The sequence below is a fragment of the Colobus angolensis genome, unplaced genomic scaffold (assembly GCF_000951035.1).
Source record: "Colobus angolensis palliatus isolate OR3802 unplaced genomic scaffold, Cang.pa_1.0 Scaffold124, whole genome shotgun sequence".
Classification (NCBI taxonomy): Eukaryota; Metazoa; Chordata; class Mammalia; order Primates; family Cercopithecidae; genus Colobus; species Colobus angolensis.
In genome coordinates, this window is record NW_012113586.1 from 9,188,850 (window position 1) to 9,208,576 (window position 19,727).

A 19,727-nucleotide genomic window follows, 5' to 3' on the forward strand; every position below is an offset into this window, starting at 1 on the left:
ATGGTTTAGAAGCGGCAGGAGTCATCCTGGGTGTTGAGCTCTGGCATGGTTCCTCTGGTTGCCTGAGGCGCGGAGTAGGAGGCTGCAGCATCTCCTACTTGAGATGTGATGAGGTGCATGACCAAGAATGGCTGTGGGCCATGGGCTGTGGGTGCAGCGGTAGGAATGGGCAAATGAGGTGGTCTTCTGCCCCAGCCTCTCTGTCCTCTTTCCCAGGTTGCCTTTTGGTTTTCAATCTAGGGCCGGGTTCCAGGTCAAAATGTTAAGTGACTGTGAAAGTCCTTCCTCTCTGTTCTTAAATCACCCCCAGCCCCAACCCCAGCAGTGATGGACCTTGTCTATTCAGAGAACATGAAGGAAGGGCTTCCCTTGTTCACAGAAAAGAAACCCCCATGGTATGTGCAGAGAATTCTGAGGGTAGAATTCCCAGGTGAGCAGAGGTGGCCAGGTTGGTGACCCTAAGTGTGTCTCCTGCCTTTCTTCTCTCTAGTGGGTTATTCTTTCTTGTGTTATCTTGCCTACAGCATGCTGTGTTTGGACACAAACCCCTTTCCTTGGTTTCTCTGACCCAGCTGAGATGGACTGATTACAAAAGAACTCACCTATATACTGGAGTAGGGGAGGGAGGGTTTTTCGCAGTGTTTAACCAAGGTTCAAAGAGTGCTATATAGTGAGAAAGGTTTTTTTGTTTTTTGTTTTTTGGTAGCATGCAGCCTCCTAGAAATTTCTCTCAGTAACTTCCTTCTCTGAAGCACAGATAAAGAAAGCAATTACAGTAGAAACATTTGTCAGAGGATGCATTGGAGGCTGATGAAGCTTTTCAAGTTCCAGCAGTGCCGGGATGTGGGCAGAACTGATGTTGGAAAATACTAGAATGATGGAAATTCAATTGGAGAGGTCTGCCCTTTTTAATGTCTGAGGAGTTTGCTCAGGGAGAAATGACAAGTCTGGCAGAGACAAGTATGGGATTTGGTAAGACTTGGATCAACTTGGGATACAGCGGTGGTGGTAGGGAGCGGAATCAATGAATGATGCCAAAGCAGAGGAACTAACAAGAGGACCCTGATGGGCCCCAGGCAGAGGCCTCTCCATTATGCCCCACTCCGAAGTGTTTGTTAGTAAACACCAGAACACCATTGTTGTTACTGCTGAATTTTGTTTTGGGCTGTACATATTTAGATGCTTAAGGTAAAAATGATAAAGCTCTCAAGCTATTGTGTGGGCTTCGGTCCAAGTGTTCCTTCTTGTTGCCTCTCTAACATGCCTGGTTAAAATAATCCCTTTGGGTGGTGCTGAGAAGCACCTGAACCAGATGGACTCCCCAAATAACAATGGTGTGCAAGTGTCTCGTTCCCAGAAGTTGGTGACTAGGTAAGCAGCTTCAGGGAGAGGGGGCTGATTCCCAGGCAGTTGCCTGTTCCTGCGGGGATGGGGCTGAGGCTTAGGGAGTGTGGGCAGGAGCACATGCCATTTGATTCTGTTGCATACGTTCTTTTCCCTTCCTTCTGTATGTCTGGTCATTCTGCTCTTCTGTCGTTCCTCACATAGGGTTGGACATTGGCCGGTTGCCAGTGTCCAGATTTTGCTGGGGTGTGAGGTGAGAAACAGAGGTGGAGGCTAAGCAGGTGTGATGCTTCACAGAGGTGCTGAGATTTTGCCCTTCTGACCAGGGAATCTTTGCTTATCCCTTTGACCAAGGATCTTTGCTGCAAAGGCTGGGTATCGGCTGTGCTCAGTGAAGCAAGAACTTAGCAGGAATAGTTCTGGTTAAGGTTAGGAGGCTGCCACCAAAGTCTCTTTTGTTCCTCTTCCCCTGTTTGCCTGCTTGTCATGAGATCTTCTTGCTAAGCTGGCAGAAAGATTGCATAGTCAGTGCTTCCAGCTCCTCTCCCACCTGATCCTGCACTGTCATCTGGTCCCTGAATGAATGAATTCTGATACCCAATCTTGTCTTGAGCCTTCTCTGTGCCACTCGTCACTCCTCCTCTGCTCTTTCCATCTTTCTGCTGAGAGTTCCTGGCTCTGTACTTCCTCTTGGCCCATCTCACTTCCTGAAACACCCCTGAAGAGGGTTGCTTATCTCGATGGAACTCAAAAAGCCAAAAAGCTGCAGGCAGAGGCCTTGAGGGCATAGGCTTGGGGAACTAAGAGCAGCAGCACTTTCAGATTCAGTCCATATAGAACTGTCCTCCAGGGTTCTGGGAATCTGAGGATGTGCAGCACGTAAAGGGGCTGGAAGTGATCCACCTGTGATGAGCCCTTTCTAAGAGATCACCCCACCAGAAAAGAATAGGAATGAACGAGTTGGGAGTTTTAGACTGTCACTGCACATGGACCTCTGGGAAGACGTCTGGCGAGAGCTAGGCCCACTGGCCCTACAGACGGATCTTGCTGGCTCACCTGTCCCTGTGGAGGTTCCCCTGGGAAGGCAAGATGCCCAACAACAGCACTGCTCTGTCATTGACCGATGTTACCTACATCACCATGGAGATTTTCATTGGACTCTGCGCCATAGTGGGCAACGTGCTGGTCATCTGGGTGGTCAAGCTGAACCCCAGCCTGCAGACCACCACCTTCTATTTCATTGTCTCTCTAGCCCTGGCTGACATTGCTGTTGGGGTGCTGGTTATGCCTTTGGCCGTTGTCGTCAGTCTGGGCATCACAATCCACTTCTACAGCTGCCTTTTTATGACCTGCCTACTGCTGATCTTTACCCACGCCTCCATCATGTCCTTGCTGGCCATCGCTGTGGACCGATACTTGCGGGTCAAGCTTACCGTCAGGTAGCCTGCAGGGTGGGGTGGGCAGCAATTGAGGCACCCGGGAGATGAGACTACAAAGCCCAGAGCCCAGACTTTTTGAGTAAAAAATGAATCCAAATTGGCCCTTGATGTTGAAAGAGGGCAGTGAGTTTCTTTTTGTGATATGGTCTGTGAGGGGGTTAGCAACAATGGGCTGGGATTCAGGAGCTAGAATCAGAGGAATGCTCCAGTCCTCTCCCCACTGATAGGGGTGGGTGCTCAATCCCTCCAGCTACAATTACTAACCCTTGGCTAGAAATGATGAAATCTTGATGCATCTTTAATTAGTAAAAAAATGCTCTTCAGTTTTAGAAATGATAAAAGCCTACTAAGATAAGACGTATTATTTTAGGAGAAGCAGGCAGATAAGAATAAGAGGAGATAAACCGATGGTTCTATTGTTTTGCAAATGTAGGTTATTATTTTATCTTTGCTTCCTATTCTGTGCCTACTTCAATGTTGAGAAAGGGATTCTTGGAATATATATATATATATTTCTATGTATATACATTTATTATATTAAATATATGTATCCTGCGTGTGTGTATATATATATTTTCCTCCTCCTCCTCCTGAGATGTGAGAGCTTTTTTCCTAAAAATATTTTTCATTACATGTGACTATATGAAGAGTACGGACTGCCAAATGGAGAAATCTACTTCCCCGGGCGACCTAAATTGCATTGGTCTTGTGTTTCTCTTCACTTCTCTGGAGGAAAGAGCAGAGTGAGGGAGCTACAAACAAGCTTTAGATGTAGACAGTCTGGATCCAAATCCCAGATGTGAGATCTGATCTTCAACAAGTTGTTTAACTTTGTCTCCTTTGGTTTCCACTCTGTATCACGGTGGTTACGATGCTCGGAACTCAGACTTACCTTTTTTTTAGTTTTAGCCCCACCACTTCCAACTGTAGAAGTTACTTGTTTGTGTTTCACTTTTAATCTATAACATGGGGATAATTGCAGTATCCTCATAAGATGGAATGCGTTAACATATGTAAAGCTTTTAGAAACATACCAGTCACACAGTCTGTGCTCAATAAATGCTGGCTGTCATTACTATTATTTTCACAATTGCCATCAATAAAATGGAGGTTATAATAAAACATCTCCTGTTTGTTGTGAGATGTAATTGAGATAAAAATCTACTGATACTTAACTATATTTGTTTCCTTTTTGTGATCTGTACAGGCTGTTGTCCGGAAGGACAGTTTAAGGAGAAATGAGGACTCTTACTGGATGAGTCTTTTCAGGTCTCTGAAACACTTCAACACAATTTTGTAACTTCATTGATTCATTTAACTCAAATACCAAGTATGGATGCCCATGCAGACAGAGACGCAGGAGCAGGCACAGGTAGAGGGGAAGTGTTGGGGAGGCATAGTATAATTTATGAGAATCTGCACAACAGCCAAACAGAACAGTGCCAAGAGCAGCAGGCAAGCTTACTTTGAGAATATCATTTCTCACCAGGCAGACAGTCCTCAGAGACATAGATGAATCTTAGCTCCCAGGAATCGAATAATTCTTGGGCTTACGCCTTATTGGGAACAGAAGGAGTAAACTGAGTTTAAGGGGGACTTAAACTGCTGAATTCACCTGTGGATGTTTTTGAGTTGAAAAAAAAAAGAAAGAAAGAAAGAAAAAGGTAACTGTTGTATAGCTCTCAGGAAGTGGAGCCCTGAGTGGGGCACGTAAGCACTTGACTGTAGGCAACATCTTCCTTATCCATTCGAGAGTGTTCTTCTTTAGAAAAGTCCCCATAGAAGTTTCCTGGATTTTTCTCCAATCGTTGTCTGCGCATCTTGTCTTCATATCCAGTGGAGTTTAGCTGAAATCACCATAGAATATCAATGCTGCCCTTCCTTAGCAGAAGATTGGAGAATTAAGAGAGTGTATGCCTTATCTCACTTCTCTCTCTCCTTTACCAGCTCCATCTCCCCTACCCTTTAGCAATTCCTGCTGTGGACTCACTGGCTCTCTTCATTCACACAGATACAAGAGGGTCACAACTCACAGAAGAATATGGCTGGCCCTGGGCCTTTGCTGGCTGGTGTCATTCCTGGTGGGACTGACCCCCATGTTTGGCTGGAACATGAAACTGACCTCAGAGTACCACAGAAATGTCACCTTCCTTTCATGCCAATTCCTTTCTGTCATAAGAATGGACTACATGGTATACTTCAGCTTCTTCACCTGGATTTTCATCCCCCTGGTTGTCATGTGCGCCATCTATCTTGACATCTTTTACATCATCCGGAACAAACTCAGTCAGAACTTCTCTAACTCCAAAGAGACAGGTGCATTTTATGGACGGGAGTTCAAGACAGCTAAGTCCTTGTTTCTGGTTCTTCTCTTGTTTGCTCTGTCATGGCTGCCTTTATCCATCATCAACTGCATCATCTACTTTAATGGTGAGGTACCACAGCTTGTGCTGTACATGGGCATCCTGCTGTCCCATGCCAATTCCATGATGAACCCTATCGTCTACGCCTATAAAATAAAGAAGTTCAAGGAAACCTACCTTTTGATCCTCAAAGCCTGTGTGGTCTGCCATCCCTCTGATTCTTTGGACACAAGCATTGAGAAGAATTCTGAGTAGTTATCCATCAGAGATGACTCTCTGTCTCACTGACCTTCAGATTCACCATCAACAAACACTTGAGGGCCTGTATGCCTGGGCCAAGGGATTTTTACATCCTTGATTACTTCCACCGAGGTGGGAGCATCTCTGGTGTTCCCCAATTTTATCTCCCCCACTCCACTACTCTCTTCCTCCACTTCATTTTTCTCTTGTCCTTCTTCTCTACTCAATGTTTTGGAGGCCTGACTTGAGGACAACGTATTATTGATACTATTGTCTGTTTTCCTCCTTCCCAAATAGAAGAATAAGTCATGGAACCTGAAGGGTGCCTAGCTGATTTACTGACCAAAGGCTGTAGTTGGGCTGAACATGTATGTGGTGGTGACTCAGTTCCATGTCATTGTGGAATTGAGCAGAGAACCTGCTCTCGGAGGATGCCTAGGAGATGTTGGGAACAGAAGGAATGAACTGAGTTTAAGGGGGACTTCAAGTGCTGAATTCACCTGTGGATGTTTTTGAGTAAATAAAAGATAATAGCTAACTGTCATGTAGCTCTTTGCTGGGGTAACTTGGAGCTTAAAGACCCAGCTGGCTGTCTTTGGCACTCGACCTGCTTGCTACCTGGAGCCATGTGGTGGCATACACACCTTCTTACTCTTAGCCCCAGAACACCCTGATCCTTATTCCTGGGTTCATCAGAGCATTTGTCAACTTTATGAACCATTCATCTATTGTGAGAGAAAGAATCCTATTCATTTCCCCTGGTGTTTCATTCTCATAGGAGTAGTGGGGGTAGGGCAAAAAGAGACAATGGATAGCTATGATTTGTTGAGCCCTTTTCTTTTCTTTCTTTTTTTTTTTTTTTAGACAAGGTCTCACTCTGTCACCTAGGCTGGAGCATAGTGACTCGATTACAGATCATTGCAGCCTCAACATCCCTGGTTCAAGGGATCCTCCCACCTTAGCCTCCCAAGTGTCTGGGACCAGGTGCATACCATCAAGCCCAGCTAATTTTTTAATTATTTTTTTTTTGTAAAGACAGGATCTCTTTATGTTGCTCAGGCTGGTCTCGAACTCCTGGCCTCAAATGATCCTCCTGCCTTGGCCTCCAAAAGTGTTGGGATTACAGGTGTGAACCACTGCACCTGGCCTGTTGAGCACTCTCTATGCACTAAGTACTTTGCATGCATTACCTCCTTTGATCCTGACAATCTGTGAGGTAGGTACCACTATAGTGATCATCTCCATTTTGCAGAAGAAAAAACTGAGACACAGAGAAGTTAAGTAACTTGTCCATAGTTTCGTGATTAACAAATAATAGAGCCAGAATTTAAGCTTAACTCTGCCTTGCAGAACTCAAGTTTCTTGCCACCAATTCTCAGACATAAAGAGGAACTTGTAACATTAAAGCCCAAACTTTCAAGCTCATCTTACGTACAATTAACAGATAGGTACAAACTACAGCTTTGTACACCACTTGAGGACTTCCAGAGTTTTGCCTTAGCTACTATTGCTGATCGCTAATTAATCAGGATACTAGACAGGATAGAGTGCCAGTCACATCTTCTGAGCATTGAATGTGGCTCTAGAGATTCAAGGTGTCATCTCTGGTTTGATCTATCCAAATTTGCTGCTGTGAACTCTCACTTTCAAGACAATATTTTAGCTAGACAAGAGCAATAAGATGGAGATTTCAATTAAACAACATCAAAGTGGGTAAGCGTATCTGAAAATGAAATTAATTCTTAGCCAGTCCTGAAGGTTTATCCTGAGCCTAATTTTAGGCCAGAGCCTGAATACCAAATTTATCTTAATGTTTCATTTCAGCAAAGGAGCCTTGCTTCTCCTCCTGCCAGCCCAGGAATCAATAATTCTAGGTGTTTCCCCTCTAATTTGTGGTATTTAAAAGGCACTTCCAGGATGAGGCCCTAGGTTTATTCTAGGGCTTCAGGGGAGTCTCAGGCACACTGTTCACCTTGGAACAACTTTTGCCCCACTGGAGAAATGAGAGGAAGGGTCCTGCAGCCCTCAGTCTCCTGGTAATCCCCACACCATGCTTCTTAATTTACAAACAGCTTCTAACGTAGATACACTACGTTGTACACTACGTTGCCACAGAAACACTTAACACTGCCCTGCTTTTTAAAACTTGATTTAAATGGACTACTTCCCTCAAGACAAAACAGCATTCTGTCCTGAGTCATTTGGTATCCTTAGCTCCTGAGTTTCAGAACTGCTTTTACTTTTTTCTTTTCTTCCCTCTTCCTCTTCCTCCTCTCTGCCTCTCTCTCTCTCTCTCTCTCTTTTTTTCTTTTTCTGATTGCCACTGCTTAGCAAGTCCACTGATAGCTTGCTGGGAGTTGTTTTTTTATTTTTGTCTAACGGGAATCTTCTGACTTAAGGTGTTCCATAAGCCCGGGAGTCCTTACAGTGAAAATAAATGTCTTTCAAAGTAAACTCAAAAAAGATGAATGAAGAATCACGGTGAGGAGCTTGGTTAGAAGTGACAAGATCCACTCTGGTTTCAGGTTTAGAGATTAGTGTCACAGAAATCTCCCAGGAGCCCCTCTTCTGGCTTGCTCTCTTTCAGCTAAATGGTAAAGGATAACTGCAGACTTTTATTCTAAAGGAATAAGATGAAAAAGGCCACCCAGACAAAACTGAGGTTTACTTCCTCCCTTTCCTCCATATGAATAAGCTGGAACTAGGGTGGATGTTGATATTGGCCTTGTTTTTAAAATCAAGTCAACTGGCGAAAAAAGTAGAGACCCACCTAATGAGAAGAAGCAAAGGCTATTTATTCTGAGCTTGCTATAGCAAGGGGGTCAGCTGTAGTCACCTGCATTTTGGCAGAGACTCAAAGGTAGGCAGAAGAGTTGGAAACATTTATAGTAGCATAAAAACACAAACTTAGGCACATTCAAATTTTGATGAGTTTATTTGAGCATTCAATGATTCGTGAATTGGGCAGGACCAGACTGCAAGTGGTCCAGTGCTCCCCCAAAGGGGGCGAGAGAGGAAGCTTTCATGAGATATTTGTGAAAGTAAGACAAAGAAAATATATTTTATTGGTTAAAGTGGAAAGTCCCTAGTTCAAGGTTAGTTTGGTGTCTTCTGATTGGTTAAGCTTAAGTTTTGTTTTACTGTTTGCACTGAGTTGGATTTCAGTTTGTTATGTAGGAATCCAAGGCGCCAGAGCCATCTTTGACTAATGGCTGTTCAATCAATTTTTTTCATCAGTGAAAAAAGGGAAAGGCTCTAGGTGTGCCTTGATTGGAGGCTGTTGGCATGGTGAAGCTGTAGGCAGGGTAACTAGAAGTGGGGCAGCCTGTTTGATTAACTGGGGGCACATATTTGGCTTTCTTGGTTGATCCTAAGTTGAAACTGGGGACAAAAATTAGGGGAGTTTTTCAGTTACTAATTAAGTCCTGGGTATTTTTTAATGTCTCTTTTAAAAAATTTTTAATTTTTTTTATGTTTTAAACTTTTGTTTTAGGTTCAGGGATACCTGTACAGGTTTGTTATATAGGTAACTTCATAGGTTTGTTGTATAGATTATTTCATCACCCTGGTTCTAAGCCTAGTACCCAACAATTATTTTTTCTGCTCTTCTACCTTCTCTCATCCTCCACCCTCAAGTAAGCCCCTGTGTCTATTGTTTCCCTCTTTGTCTCCATGTTTTATCATTATCTAGCTCCCACTTATAAGGGAGGGCATGCAATATTTGGTTTTTTGTTACTGCATTAGTTTACTAAGGATAATGGCCTCCAGCTCCATCTATGTTCCTGCAAAGGACATGGTCTTGTTCTTTTTCATGGTTGCATAGTAGTCCATGGTGTATATGTACCACTTTTTTTTAAATCCAGTCTGCCATTGATGGGCATTTATGTTGATTCCATGTCTTTGCTATTGTGAACATACACATGTATGTGTCATTATGATAGAACAATTTATATTTCTTTGGGTATATACCCAGTATTGGGATTGTTGGGTTGAATGATAGTTCTGTTTTTAGCTCTTTGAGGAAATGCCATACAGCTTTTCACAAATTCGTTATACATGAATTGAACTAATTTTATTTAGTAATTGGTTCAATTAGTATACCAGCTGAACTGATTTACACTCCCACCAACAGCATATCCAAGTGTTCTCTTTTCTCTGCAACTTCACCAGCATCTGTTATTTTTTGACATTTTCATAATAGCCATTCTGACTGGTGTGAGATGGTATCTCATTTTGGTTTTGATTTGCATTTCTCTAATGATCAGTGATATTGAACTTTTTTTCACATGCTTCTTGGCCACACGTATGTCTTCTTTTGAAGTGTTCATGTCCTTTGTCTACTTTTTAATGGGCTCTTTGTTTTTTTCTTGTAAATTTGTTTAATTTCCTTATAGATGCTGGATATTAGACCTTTGTCAGATGAATAGTCTGCAAATACTTTTCCCATAGTTTATTTTGCTGTGCAGAGAAGCTCTTCAGTTTAATTGGATCCCATTTGTCAATTTTTACTTTTGTTGTGGTTGCTTTTGGCCATTTCATCATGAAATCTTTGCCCATTCCTATGTCCAGAATGGTATTGGCTAGTTTGCCTTCCAGGGTTTTTATAGTTTGGGGTTTTACATTTAAATCTTTAATCCGTCTGAGTTGATTTTTGAATATGGTGTAAGGAAAGGATCCAGTTTTAATCTTCTGCATATGGCTAGCCAGTTATCCCAGCACCATTTATTGAATAGGAAATCTTTTCCCCACTGCTTGTTTTGTCAGTTTTGTCAGGGATCAGATGGTTGTAGATGTGTAGCTTTATTTCTGGGTTCTCCATTCTATTCCATTCATCTATGTGTCTATTTTTGTACCAGTACCATGCTGTTTTGGTTACTGTGGTCCTGTAGTATAGCTTGAAGTTGAGTAATGTCATATCCTCCAGCTTGGTTCTTTTTGCTTAGGTTTGCCTTAGCTATTTGGGCTCTTTTTTGATTCCATATTAATTTTTAAGTAATCTTTTCTAGTTCTGTGAAGAACGTCATTGGTAGTTTGATAGGAATCACATTGAATCTGTAAATTGCTTTGGACAATATGGCCATTTTAATGATATTGATTCTTCCTATCTATGAGCATGGTATGTTTTTCTGTGTCTTGTAATTTTCATTGTAGAGATCTTTCACCTCCCTGGTAAGCTGTATTCCTAGGTATTTTATCCTTTTGTGGCAATTGTGAATGGGATTGCATTCCTGATTTGGCTCTCGGTCTGGCTGTTCCTGGCTTATAGGAATGCTAGTGATTTGTATACACTGATTTTGTATTCTGAACCTTTGCTGAAGTTGTTTATCAGCTGAAGGAGCTTTTGGGCTGAGACTATGGGGTTTTCTTGATATAGAATCATGTCATCCACAAACATGGGTAGTTTGACTTCTCTTCCTATTTAGATGCCCTTTATTTATATCTCTTGCCTGACTGCTTTGAGTCCTGGCCATTTTGGGTTGATTGTTAAAGGGGCTATTGTTTGGCTTTCTGGCTTAAGATAGCAATCTGAATTCCTGTTAGTCTGACTTACAGCAGGCTGGCTTACTATTTATTGATTAGCAGTTGGTTTCCTGAGCAGGTTGCTGCAGGTTGCAGGTCAGGATTCTATTTTCATATATAGTCTGGCCATAGTCCACTTGTATATTCAGTTTCTTTTTTTTTTTTTTTGAGATGGAGTCTCACTCTGTCGCCCAGGCTGGAGTGCAGCGGCCGGATCTCAGCTCACTGCAAGCTCTGCCTCCCGGGTTTATGCCATTCTCCTGCCTCAGCCTCCCAAGTAGCTGGGACTAAGTTAGCTGGGACTACAGGCGCCCGCCACCGCGCCCAGCTAGTTTTTTGTATTTTTTAGTAGAGACGGGGTTTCACCGGGTTAGCCAGGATGGTCTCGATCTCCCGACCTCGTGATCCGCCCGTCTCGGCCTCCCAAAGTGCTGGGATTACAGGCTTGAGCCACCGCGCCCGGTCTGTATATTCAGTTTCTTTTAACCAAATGCACATTTTCTGGAGAAACTCTGCTCTTAGCTACTGTAGCCGAGTATGATGGGAATAAGAAAACTTGGGCTGCATCTTGCTCCAACTACTCAGATGACAGATGTCTGTAAAGATCCTTTGTAAATTCTAATATGCTCTACAATTTTACAGTATTATCACTATTGGGAAAGCAGCACAATGTTTGTTTTCCTCCCAGATTTACCACCAAATCACAGTGGCTCTACTAGCTGTGTGAATGTGGGCAAGCTGCTTAAACTTCTGAGCCTCAATTTTCTTCATTCGTAAGATCAGATTAATAATACCTGTGTCGAAGTTGTTCTTGTTTTTTGATTTTTACTTTTTCTTATGGAAAACTTCAAACATACAAAAGCGGAGTGACTATGTCTTAGTCTGTTTGTGTTGCTATAAGAGAATACCTGAGGGCAGGTTATTTATGAAGGAAAGAGGTTTATTTGGCTCACAGTTCTACAGGCTGTATAAGAAGCATGGTGCTGGGACCTGTTTGGCTTCTGGTGTGGGCCTCATGCTGCTTCCACCCATGGTGGAAGGCAAAGAGGAGCCAGCATACAGAGATCACATGGTGAAAGCAAGGGAAGCAGGGTGCGGGGAGGCGCCAGACACTTTGAAACAATCAGCTCTCATGGGAGCTAATAGATTGAGAATTCACTCATTACCGTGATGACAATGACAGCACCAAGACATTCATGAGGGATCCGCCCCCATGACCTAAATACTTCCCACTAGACCCCACCTCCAACATAGGGGATCAAATTTCAGTGTGAGGTTTGGAGGGTCAAATATGCAAACTATAGCAGACTAGAAGAAGGACCCCTTATTTATGTATTATCCTGTTTAGTAATTATCAAATTATGGTCAATCTTGTTTCATTTGTGCCTGTATCCACTTACCCTGCTTGACTATCTTGAAATTTTAGATATTAAGTTATTTCATCTATACACTTTTCCGTTTGGATTTCTAAAAGATGTTTTAAAAAGTATTTGGTTTATTCTTATTGCCTATTTACCCTCCTATTTATACATCTAAATAGAATGAAAGTTAATTCTATGGAATTAATACACCAAGTAATATTCCGAATACTAGTAGACGCATTATTCATTCTCTGTAACTCTAGCACTTTCATTTACTTTAAAGATACTTTTTCATGTCTTGGGCATTTTGCTGATATCTGTGCACAATCCATTTCTCTTTTTGCTGCTTTCTTTGGTTTCATGTTGCCATCTCTGAGCAATGCTGAGTGTGTTTGTTTTGCATGAAGTATTGTCAGAGATAAAGACTGCCTCTTAAAAATATAACCACAATATTTGTATTAATTATTCATTGCTGTGCAACAAATTATACCCAAAACTTAGAGGCTTCAAACAGCAATCCTTTATCATCTCTTATGGTTTCTATGGGTCAGGAATTCAGAGGGCATGGTTGGGTGGTTAATGCATGGTGTCTCATGAGTGTGCTAGGTCTGCAGTTTTCTGAAGGTTTGACAGTGGCTGGAGGATCCACTTCTGAGATAACTCTCACATGTCTGGTGAATTGGTGTTTCCATACGGGCCCCTCTATAGCCTGCTTAAGAGTTCTTATAGCGTGGTGGCTGACTTTCCCAAGAGGGAGCAGCATGAGAGACTAGGGTGGAAGTTGCACGCCTTTTATGACCTAGCCTCTGAAATCATGTGCCATCACTTCTGCTATATTTTATTGATCACACAGGCCAGTCCTGATTCAGTGTGGGAGGGGACTACATAAGGGCATGAATTCCAGGAGCCATCGTGAAGGTTGGCTATGGCAATGCCATTATCACATCTCAAAAAATAAATTGAAGAATTATATCCTAATATTATCGCTGTCCATATATTCTAAATTGTTTGCTTCAATCAGGATCCAAGTAAGTTCCACATATTATAATTTGTCAATATGTCTCTTAAGTCCCTTTTGATCCATAGATTCTCCTTTCCTTCCTTCCTTTTTTATTTATGTAATTTATTTGTGAAACTCATGGAGGTTTTTGATGAGGAGCAACTGAGGTGATGTAGATAAAAACCTACCATGATGCAGGCTTGCTGCTGGCCCACATGCTGACTTCACATTAATTAGAGACAGGCTCCCCTTCCTCCAGAGAGGACATTATTACATAACCTGAACAATCTATGTATGACCCTTGATGGGACGTGCTGGCTCTGGGATGTGATAAGTAGCACCCAGCTTAACTTCACCTGAGAGGTGCTTCAATAATTCAAACTTTTAAAGCCAGTGGTCAGAGCACAAGAGTCCCATTAGAATCAGGAGAAGCTGCTGCTGCTGCAAAGACGAATCTTCTTACTTTGTCCCAGCTCTTCTCAGGAAAGCTTTCAGGAAGTCTGAAGAAGGCAACCCAAACTGTGGCCATCCAAACACCCACACTTCCACCTGCTCACATGTTCCAGGTCCCAGGCATGCAGACTACTGACAGCTGGCATGCTCCACCTCTGGCTGTACTCCCCAGATGAGCCTGCGGTGTCCACTTGGGAGCTGGGTTAGTTAGGAATCTGATTACTAGGATTCCTTCCAACTTATAAGAAATTGGGCTTCCAAGAGTGGTAGACAGACAAAAGTGGCCTCTGATGATACCAGGACCATTGGCAGCAGGACAGGGCACAGTAGAGCACATAGAAATGGGTACCAGTGATGGTTGTCTGCATGTGCTTTTCTGAGTGTGGGCCAGAGCCTATTTATGGAGGAGGGAGATCTCTACTGCCCAGAATTTTCTTGGTTGCCCCATCAGTAAGTTTATGTCTATGAAGAGCATGTGGTGTGGTGCGTTGTGCAGTGTACCTATACATGGCAGCACTGCTTGGACTAACTGGTTGTTTTCCTTTTTCACTGGTCTCTTCAAACCAGGATAAAGCCATATTAAACTCAAGCATATGTGTTTCTGTTAAACAGATTCAGAATTCCTGGGCTCCCTGGGTGCATTCTATCATTCCAGTTGAAAGTTTGCTTCCTTCCGGTCATGTGGCTCTTCATTCTACTCTCCGTGGCTCTCTTTTCAGGTAGGATGGGGGAAGGAACAGCTCCAGCCTTTTAAGCTGTGGGCTTTCCAGAGACTTTGCACTGAAGTCCTCTCCTACTTGGAGTCCCTGCTTATTAGCTCGAACCATCTAAGGAGTGGGATGGGAAAATAAAAGGCGATGAAAATAGGTCTTGTCCATATTAGTTCTTGTTCTTAGCTCAGATAAGAGAGTTTGTGAGGAAATTGAAAAGCTTGACTAAAATGATGACTCTGCACTCACTTTGGCAGCACATATACTAAAATTAGAATGATACAGAGTAGATTAGCATGGCCCTTGTGCAAGGCTGTCATGCAAATTCATTATGCATTCCATATTTTTCTCCAGCATCTCCACTAAAATAAAATAAAATAAAATAAAATGAGAGCTCTGTATTTTCTCTTTTAGTTCACCCAGGTTCCCCTTCCCCCTTCTCCCCTCAAAAATATATGTGCACATATATGAGGACATGACTTTCCCCTTTCCACTCGTGCTTGATCCCAAAGATGAGACTTGGAACACTGGCCTTTTCCCAGCTCTGTCTGACCTTCAGTTGTGTGGCATTTAGAGTTGCTGAACCTTTCTCTGGGTCAGCATTCAGACTTATAAACTGAAGATCATGCTATCTTCCTTGTGGGGTTGTTATGAAAACAAAATGTTATAAAGAAGCTGAGCCTGCATTTTAATGGTGTTTGCTACACATCTGGAAGGCTGAGAGAAGGATGGGCTCTGCTGTCCCATCTTCTCTTCTTGGTCAGACACTTTCCCCGCCATGGTCAAGCTGGATCTGGTGTGCACGACTTCCTCATTGTGCAATATCCTGAGATGATAGGGGTGCCTATGTTGGTCTCGTATGGAGGGAACATGAAGTTCTTATCCCCTAAAGACAGAACACGACTTCCTCTGTTTTCAGCCCTGTGCAGCCAGCAGAAGCCTCCAAACCTCACTTTCTTTCTGAGGGTGCTAAGGTGGGTTGGGAGCTAGGGACAGAGGGCCTCCTAACGGTAAGCCTCAGGCTCTTCAAGGCCCTCTGTCACGCAGTGGTAGGAGGCCTCCATATTTTACCCACTCTTAAGCCAGGGAAAAAGACTTCTCCAGGGTTGCTTTATCAGTTTACTAAATAAACTGTTGTTTTTTTTTTTAACAACAACAGCAACAAAACTACAGTTTGGGCGGCTGAAACAATGGAAATTTATTTCCTTCTGTTATGAAGGTGGTAAGTTCAAGATCAAGGCGTCTGGCAAGTTTGGTTTCATTCTGAGGCCACCTCTGGGTTTGCAGATGACTGCCTTCTGGCTGTGTCCTCACGGGCCATTCCTCTGTTTGTATTGTCAGTGTCTTCATCTCTCCTTTTTATAAGGACATCAGCTGGATTGAATTAAGGACTACCCCAATGACCCTATGTTCACTTAATTATCTCTTTAAAGGCCTTATATCCAAATACACTCACATTCTGGAGTCACTGGAGGTTAGGACTGAAACATATGAGTTTTGAAGGGGACATAGTTCAGCCCATAACAGTTGCCAATCAGAAAGAGGCAAAAATCAGCTGCCGATTCTTTAATTAATTATCCTTCAGGAGGGCAGGAGCTGCAATGTTTTGAGAGAACAATGGTGCTTGTGTGTGTACATGTGTGCGTGTGTGTGTGTGTGTTTTCACAGATGCCATGGTCATGGATGAAAAGGTCAAGGAAAGCTTTGTGCTGGACACGGCTTCTGCCATCTGCAACTACAATGCCCGCTACAAGGATCACCCCAAATACTGGTGCCGAGGCTATTTCCGTGACTACTGCAACATCATCGCCTTCTCCCCCAACAGCACCAATCATGTGGCCCTGAGGGACACAGGGAACCAGCTCATTGTCACTATGTCCTGCCTGACCAAAGAGGACACGGGCTGGTACTGGTGTGGCATCCAGCGGGACTTTGCCAGGGATGACATGGATTTTACAGAGCTGATTGTAACTGACAACAAAGGAACCCTGGCCAATGACTTTTGGTCTGGAAAAGGTAAGGAGCCTGCCTGGGGTCTGGCTGGATGTGACCCATGGCCATGGGTGTTTGCTGCTAAGAGAGCACTCACTGAAGCCAGTGAGCCCCAACTCAGACTCCCACTGGGTACTCTGGGCCTGCCTGGCCTCTCTCTTCCACCAGCAAACATAGGGTGGTCATTAACAGTGCTGGGGAATAGTGGAATTTGGGGACGAGGAGGGTGTCTGTGCCCTGGGGCACTTTTAGAACTTCTCTTCCCTTGCAGCAATCTGGTTTAAGGACCTTAGAAGAGGGCTGACAGGGTCTAATAGATGTGAGATCTTTGTATTGAAAGGCTTTGAAGTTGTTATTAAATGTCTGTGTGAGAATCACTTGAACCAGGCGGCAGAGGTTGCAGTGAGCCGAGATTGCGCCACTGCACTCCAACCTGGGCGATAGAGTGAGAGTCAGTCTCAAAAAAAAAAAAAAAAAAAAAGAAGTCTATGTGCCTTGTGGGTCTAGAATCTTGAAGATTAGTTTCTTGAGACGTGTCTGAGGCTGCAAAAAATGACCCAGGTGCCTGGTAACTGTCAGCTTAAATAATTTAATAATATACGGAGGTAGCCAGGTGCCGTGGCTCATTCATGCAATCCCAGCGCTTTGGGAGGCTGAGGCTGGTGAATTGCTAGAGCCCAGGAGTTTAAGACCACTCTGGGCAACATGCAGAAAGCCCGTCTCTACAAAAAATACAAAAATTAGCTGGATGTGGTGGTGCCTGCCTGTAGTCCCAGCTACTCGGGAGGCTGAGATGGGAGGATCATCTGAGTCCAGGGAGGTTGAGGCTGCAGTGAGCTGTGATTGCACCACTGCACTTCAGCCTGGACGACAGAATGAGACACCGTCTCCAAAAATAATAATAATAATTTAAAGATATAAATATCCAACTAGTGGTCCAGCTAGTAAGCACCCTCTTTTGCTTTTAAGGAATGTACAGTTTATATTTGGAGACCGCTGAGAAGGTATGGGTGGAACTGGAACCCATAGCAGAAAAGTCTGAGTTAACCAATTGTGACTCTTGGCTGGAGCTAAGACATAGAATTTCCAGACATTCACTCAGGTTCCTTCTGTTGAATGATGAAAACCTCCTTTTGCACTGGAAAACCTCTGTCTCAGAAGGCACTAGCCTTTCTTCTGCTTTTTTTTTTCCTTTCCCCTGTGCCTTCTCTTTGTTTTCATTTCTAGAAAGGATGTCTTTTTCTATCACAGTCCAGGGCACAATGCTGGTAGGAAAACAAACCAGAAGGGCTTAAGGGGTGCCCTGGGAAACCTATCCCCATACTAGAAAGAGAGTTTTGCTAACACTTGACCAACCAGTGATTGATTCAGCAAGCATCTTACGGAATGTAATATCGTTCGCACCCACAGTGTTTCTACTTTGTGTGGTTCTCCTTTTACTTAACTGTGCATCTTGACCTGAATCTTAGGCTCAGACTAGAGAATGTTCCCACCTGAACGTACTCCTTAGTTTAAATGAAACACAGACCTCTCCCACATCTTATCAGAGGGGGCATCGTAGGTGGTCGTGGTGCCACTGCTCCCACTGGGTTTTGGTAGCTGTCATAAGAAAAACATGGCAATTACATCACCAAATGAGCAATTCTTTAAGGATAGGATTGGCCCTCTGGTGCCTCTGGCGTCCCCTTCTATGGGGAAGAGGCCTCGGTGGGACTCTAACCATGGGCCACTTCTAGTCCATTTGGGGCCTTTGTTCAAATCTGGAAAAGGGGCCCCTTCTTTCAGGTGCATGGAGCCCAGTGGCAGGGTGCATGGCCTAGCAAGCAGAGTGTGGGCTAAATGTTGGTCCCTGCTTGTCCCCTCAGCCTTGTTCCCTGTGCCGGGCACATTTATACAACTGTACTTGGTGCCTCTGCTTTACTCTGAAGTCAACCAGGGAACTCACTCTTTGGAGACTGAGAGAATGACAGGCAGAGCTATAGCTGGGAGGCAGAGGCAGGACCTGGCTATGGGCCTCACCTGACTTAACAAATCCTTTCTGATTCAGACCTATCAGGCAACAAAACCAGAAGCTGCAAGGCTCCCAAAGTTGTCGGTGAGACTGACCACTCCAGGTGAGTCATAGTCTTGGCAGATGAATGGGCTTGGGGCGGTGGGGTGGAGGTAGGGGCTGGGGTGACAACAGTATGATATGACAGTTGATTTGCACCAATAACTTTTCTGCTGCACATTATTTCTCCACCTTAACTGTGTATCCTTAATGTGAGTATTTGGTTTCTTTCAAAAAAAAAAATATAGTTTAGGACTTTTGGTTGCAAGCAGCAAAAATGCCCTCTAGCTGTTTTAATTAAAAGGGGACATTTATCATAAGGAGAGAGAGGTGTTTCAAATGCAGGAGCAGGAATGTGGCCACGCTTGAAAATTGTCAGATGCATCATCACGAATTTACCTCAGTCTCTAATCTGCCTCGAATCTGTGTGTTTCCTTCCTTCTGTCTCTGTATTGCCCTTGTATATTTCTCTTTTTTCCCCTAACAGTCGTCCATTTGTGGTTCCTGAGTTTATTTCTCCCCCATTCAAGAGACTGGCAAGTCTGAGACTGGATTCTCCTATTCCCAATCCACAGTTAATTTCTGAGGAAGGGGTTCATTGGCCCAGCTTAGTCAGATGCTCAGCAGGGCCCGTTGAGTGTGGTCCAAAGGACAGGGTCACTCTAAAGGAATACAGTTGCCAGAAGCTACTGTAACTGGGTTGGGTGGGGGCAGGGGTGCAAATCCCAGAAAAAGGGATCCAGAGCTAAGAACCAATAGGCAGTTTCTTCCGAGGAACATGAAATCTGCTGTGGTTCCTTCTAGGACGTCCATTCTCATCATTTGCATACTGATCACGGGTTTGGGAATCATCTCTATAATCAGTCATATGACCAAAAGGAGGAGAGGTCAAAGGAATAGAAGGGGTAAGTAGCTATTGTTGGGGGAGGGGGTGGGCAAGAATTAAAGAAAATGAAAGAGGTCAAGGAGCAGCTTTCAAATGAGTGAATGAGAGCCTCTTCATATTGTCTGGTCACCTGGAGACCAATGTAGCCAGCCATGGGCTGGGGTAGATATCTGCTGGATGGTGACGAGGCATCATGAGAAGTGACAGACGGAGCATTGCAGCTTTCTGAAGTGGATACACGTGTAGATCAGGAAGGAAGGAGGTCCTGAGATAACCACCCCACAGGTTCCCATCTGCAGAGCCACCTACCTCCCCAGCACATACACTTTGGGCTCCTGTCACAGGAATGAGCTTCTGGGACCCCTGGGT

General features: G+C 43.8%; 1 protein-coding gene across 5 annotated transcripts in view; it reads left to right on the forward strand.

The window, feature by feature from the left end:
- LOC105505363 (adenosine receptor A3) overlaps positions 1–19,727 on the forward strand; it is an 83,080-nt gene that overhangs the window by 61,299 nt on the left and 2,054 nt on the right. The window contains exons 1-5 of one of the 5 annotated variants that reach the window (XM_011933179.1): positions 1,700–2,783; positions 14,333–14,439; positions 16,099–16,446; positions 18,470–18,536; positions 19,277–19,377. In XM_011933179.1, the coding sequence (XP_011788569.1) occupies positions 2,434–2,783; positions 14,333–14,439; positions 16,099–16,446; positions 18,470–18,536; positions 19,277–19,377 (973 nt within the window). In that variant the 5' untranslated portion in view covers positions 1,700–2,433. Of the gene's footprint in view, positions 1–1,699; positions 2,784–4,730; positions 5,925–14,332; positions 14,440–16,098; positions 16,447–18,469; positions 18,537–19,276; positions 19,378–19,727 lie in introns of those variants that run through there. The other 4 variants (XM_011933181.1, XM_011933183.1, XM_011933184.1 and 1 more) reach the window with 4 other exon arrangements.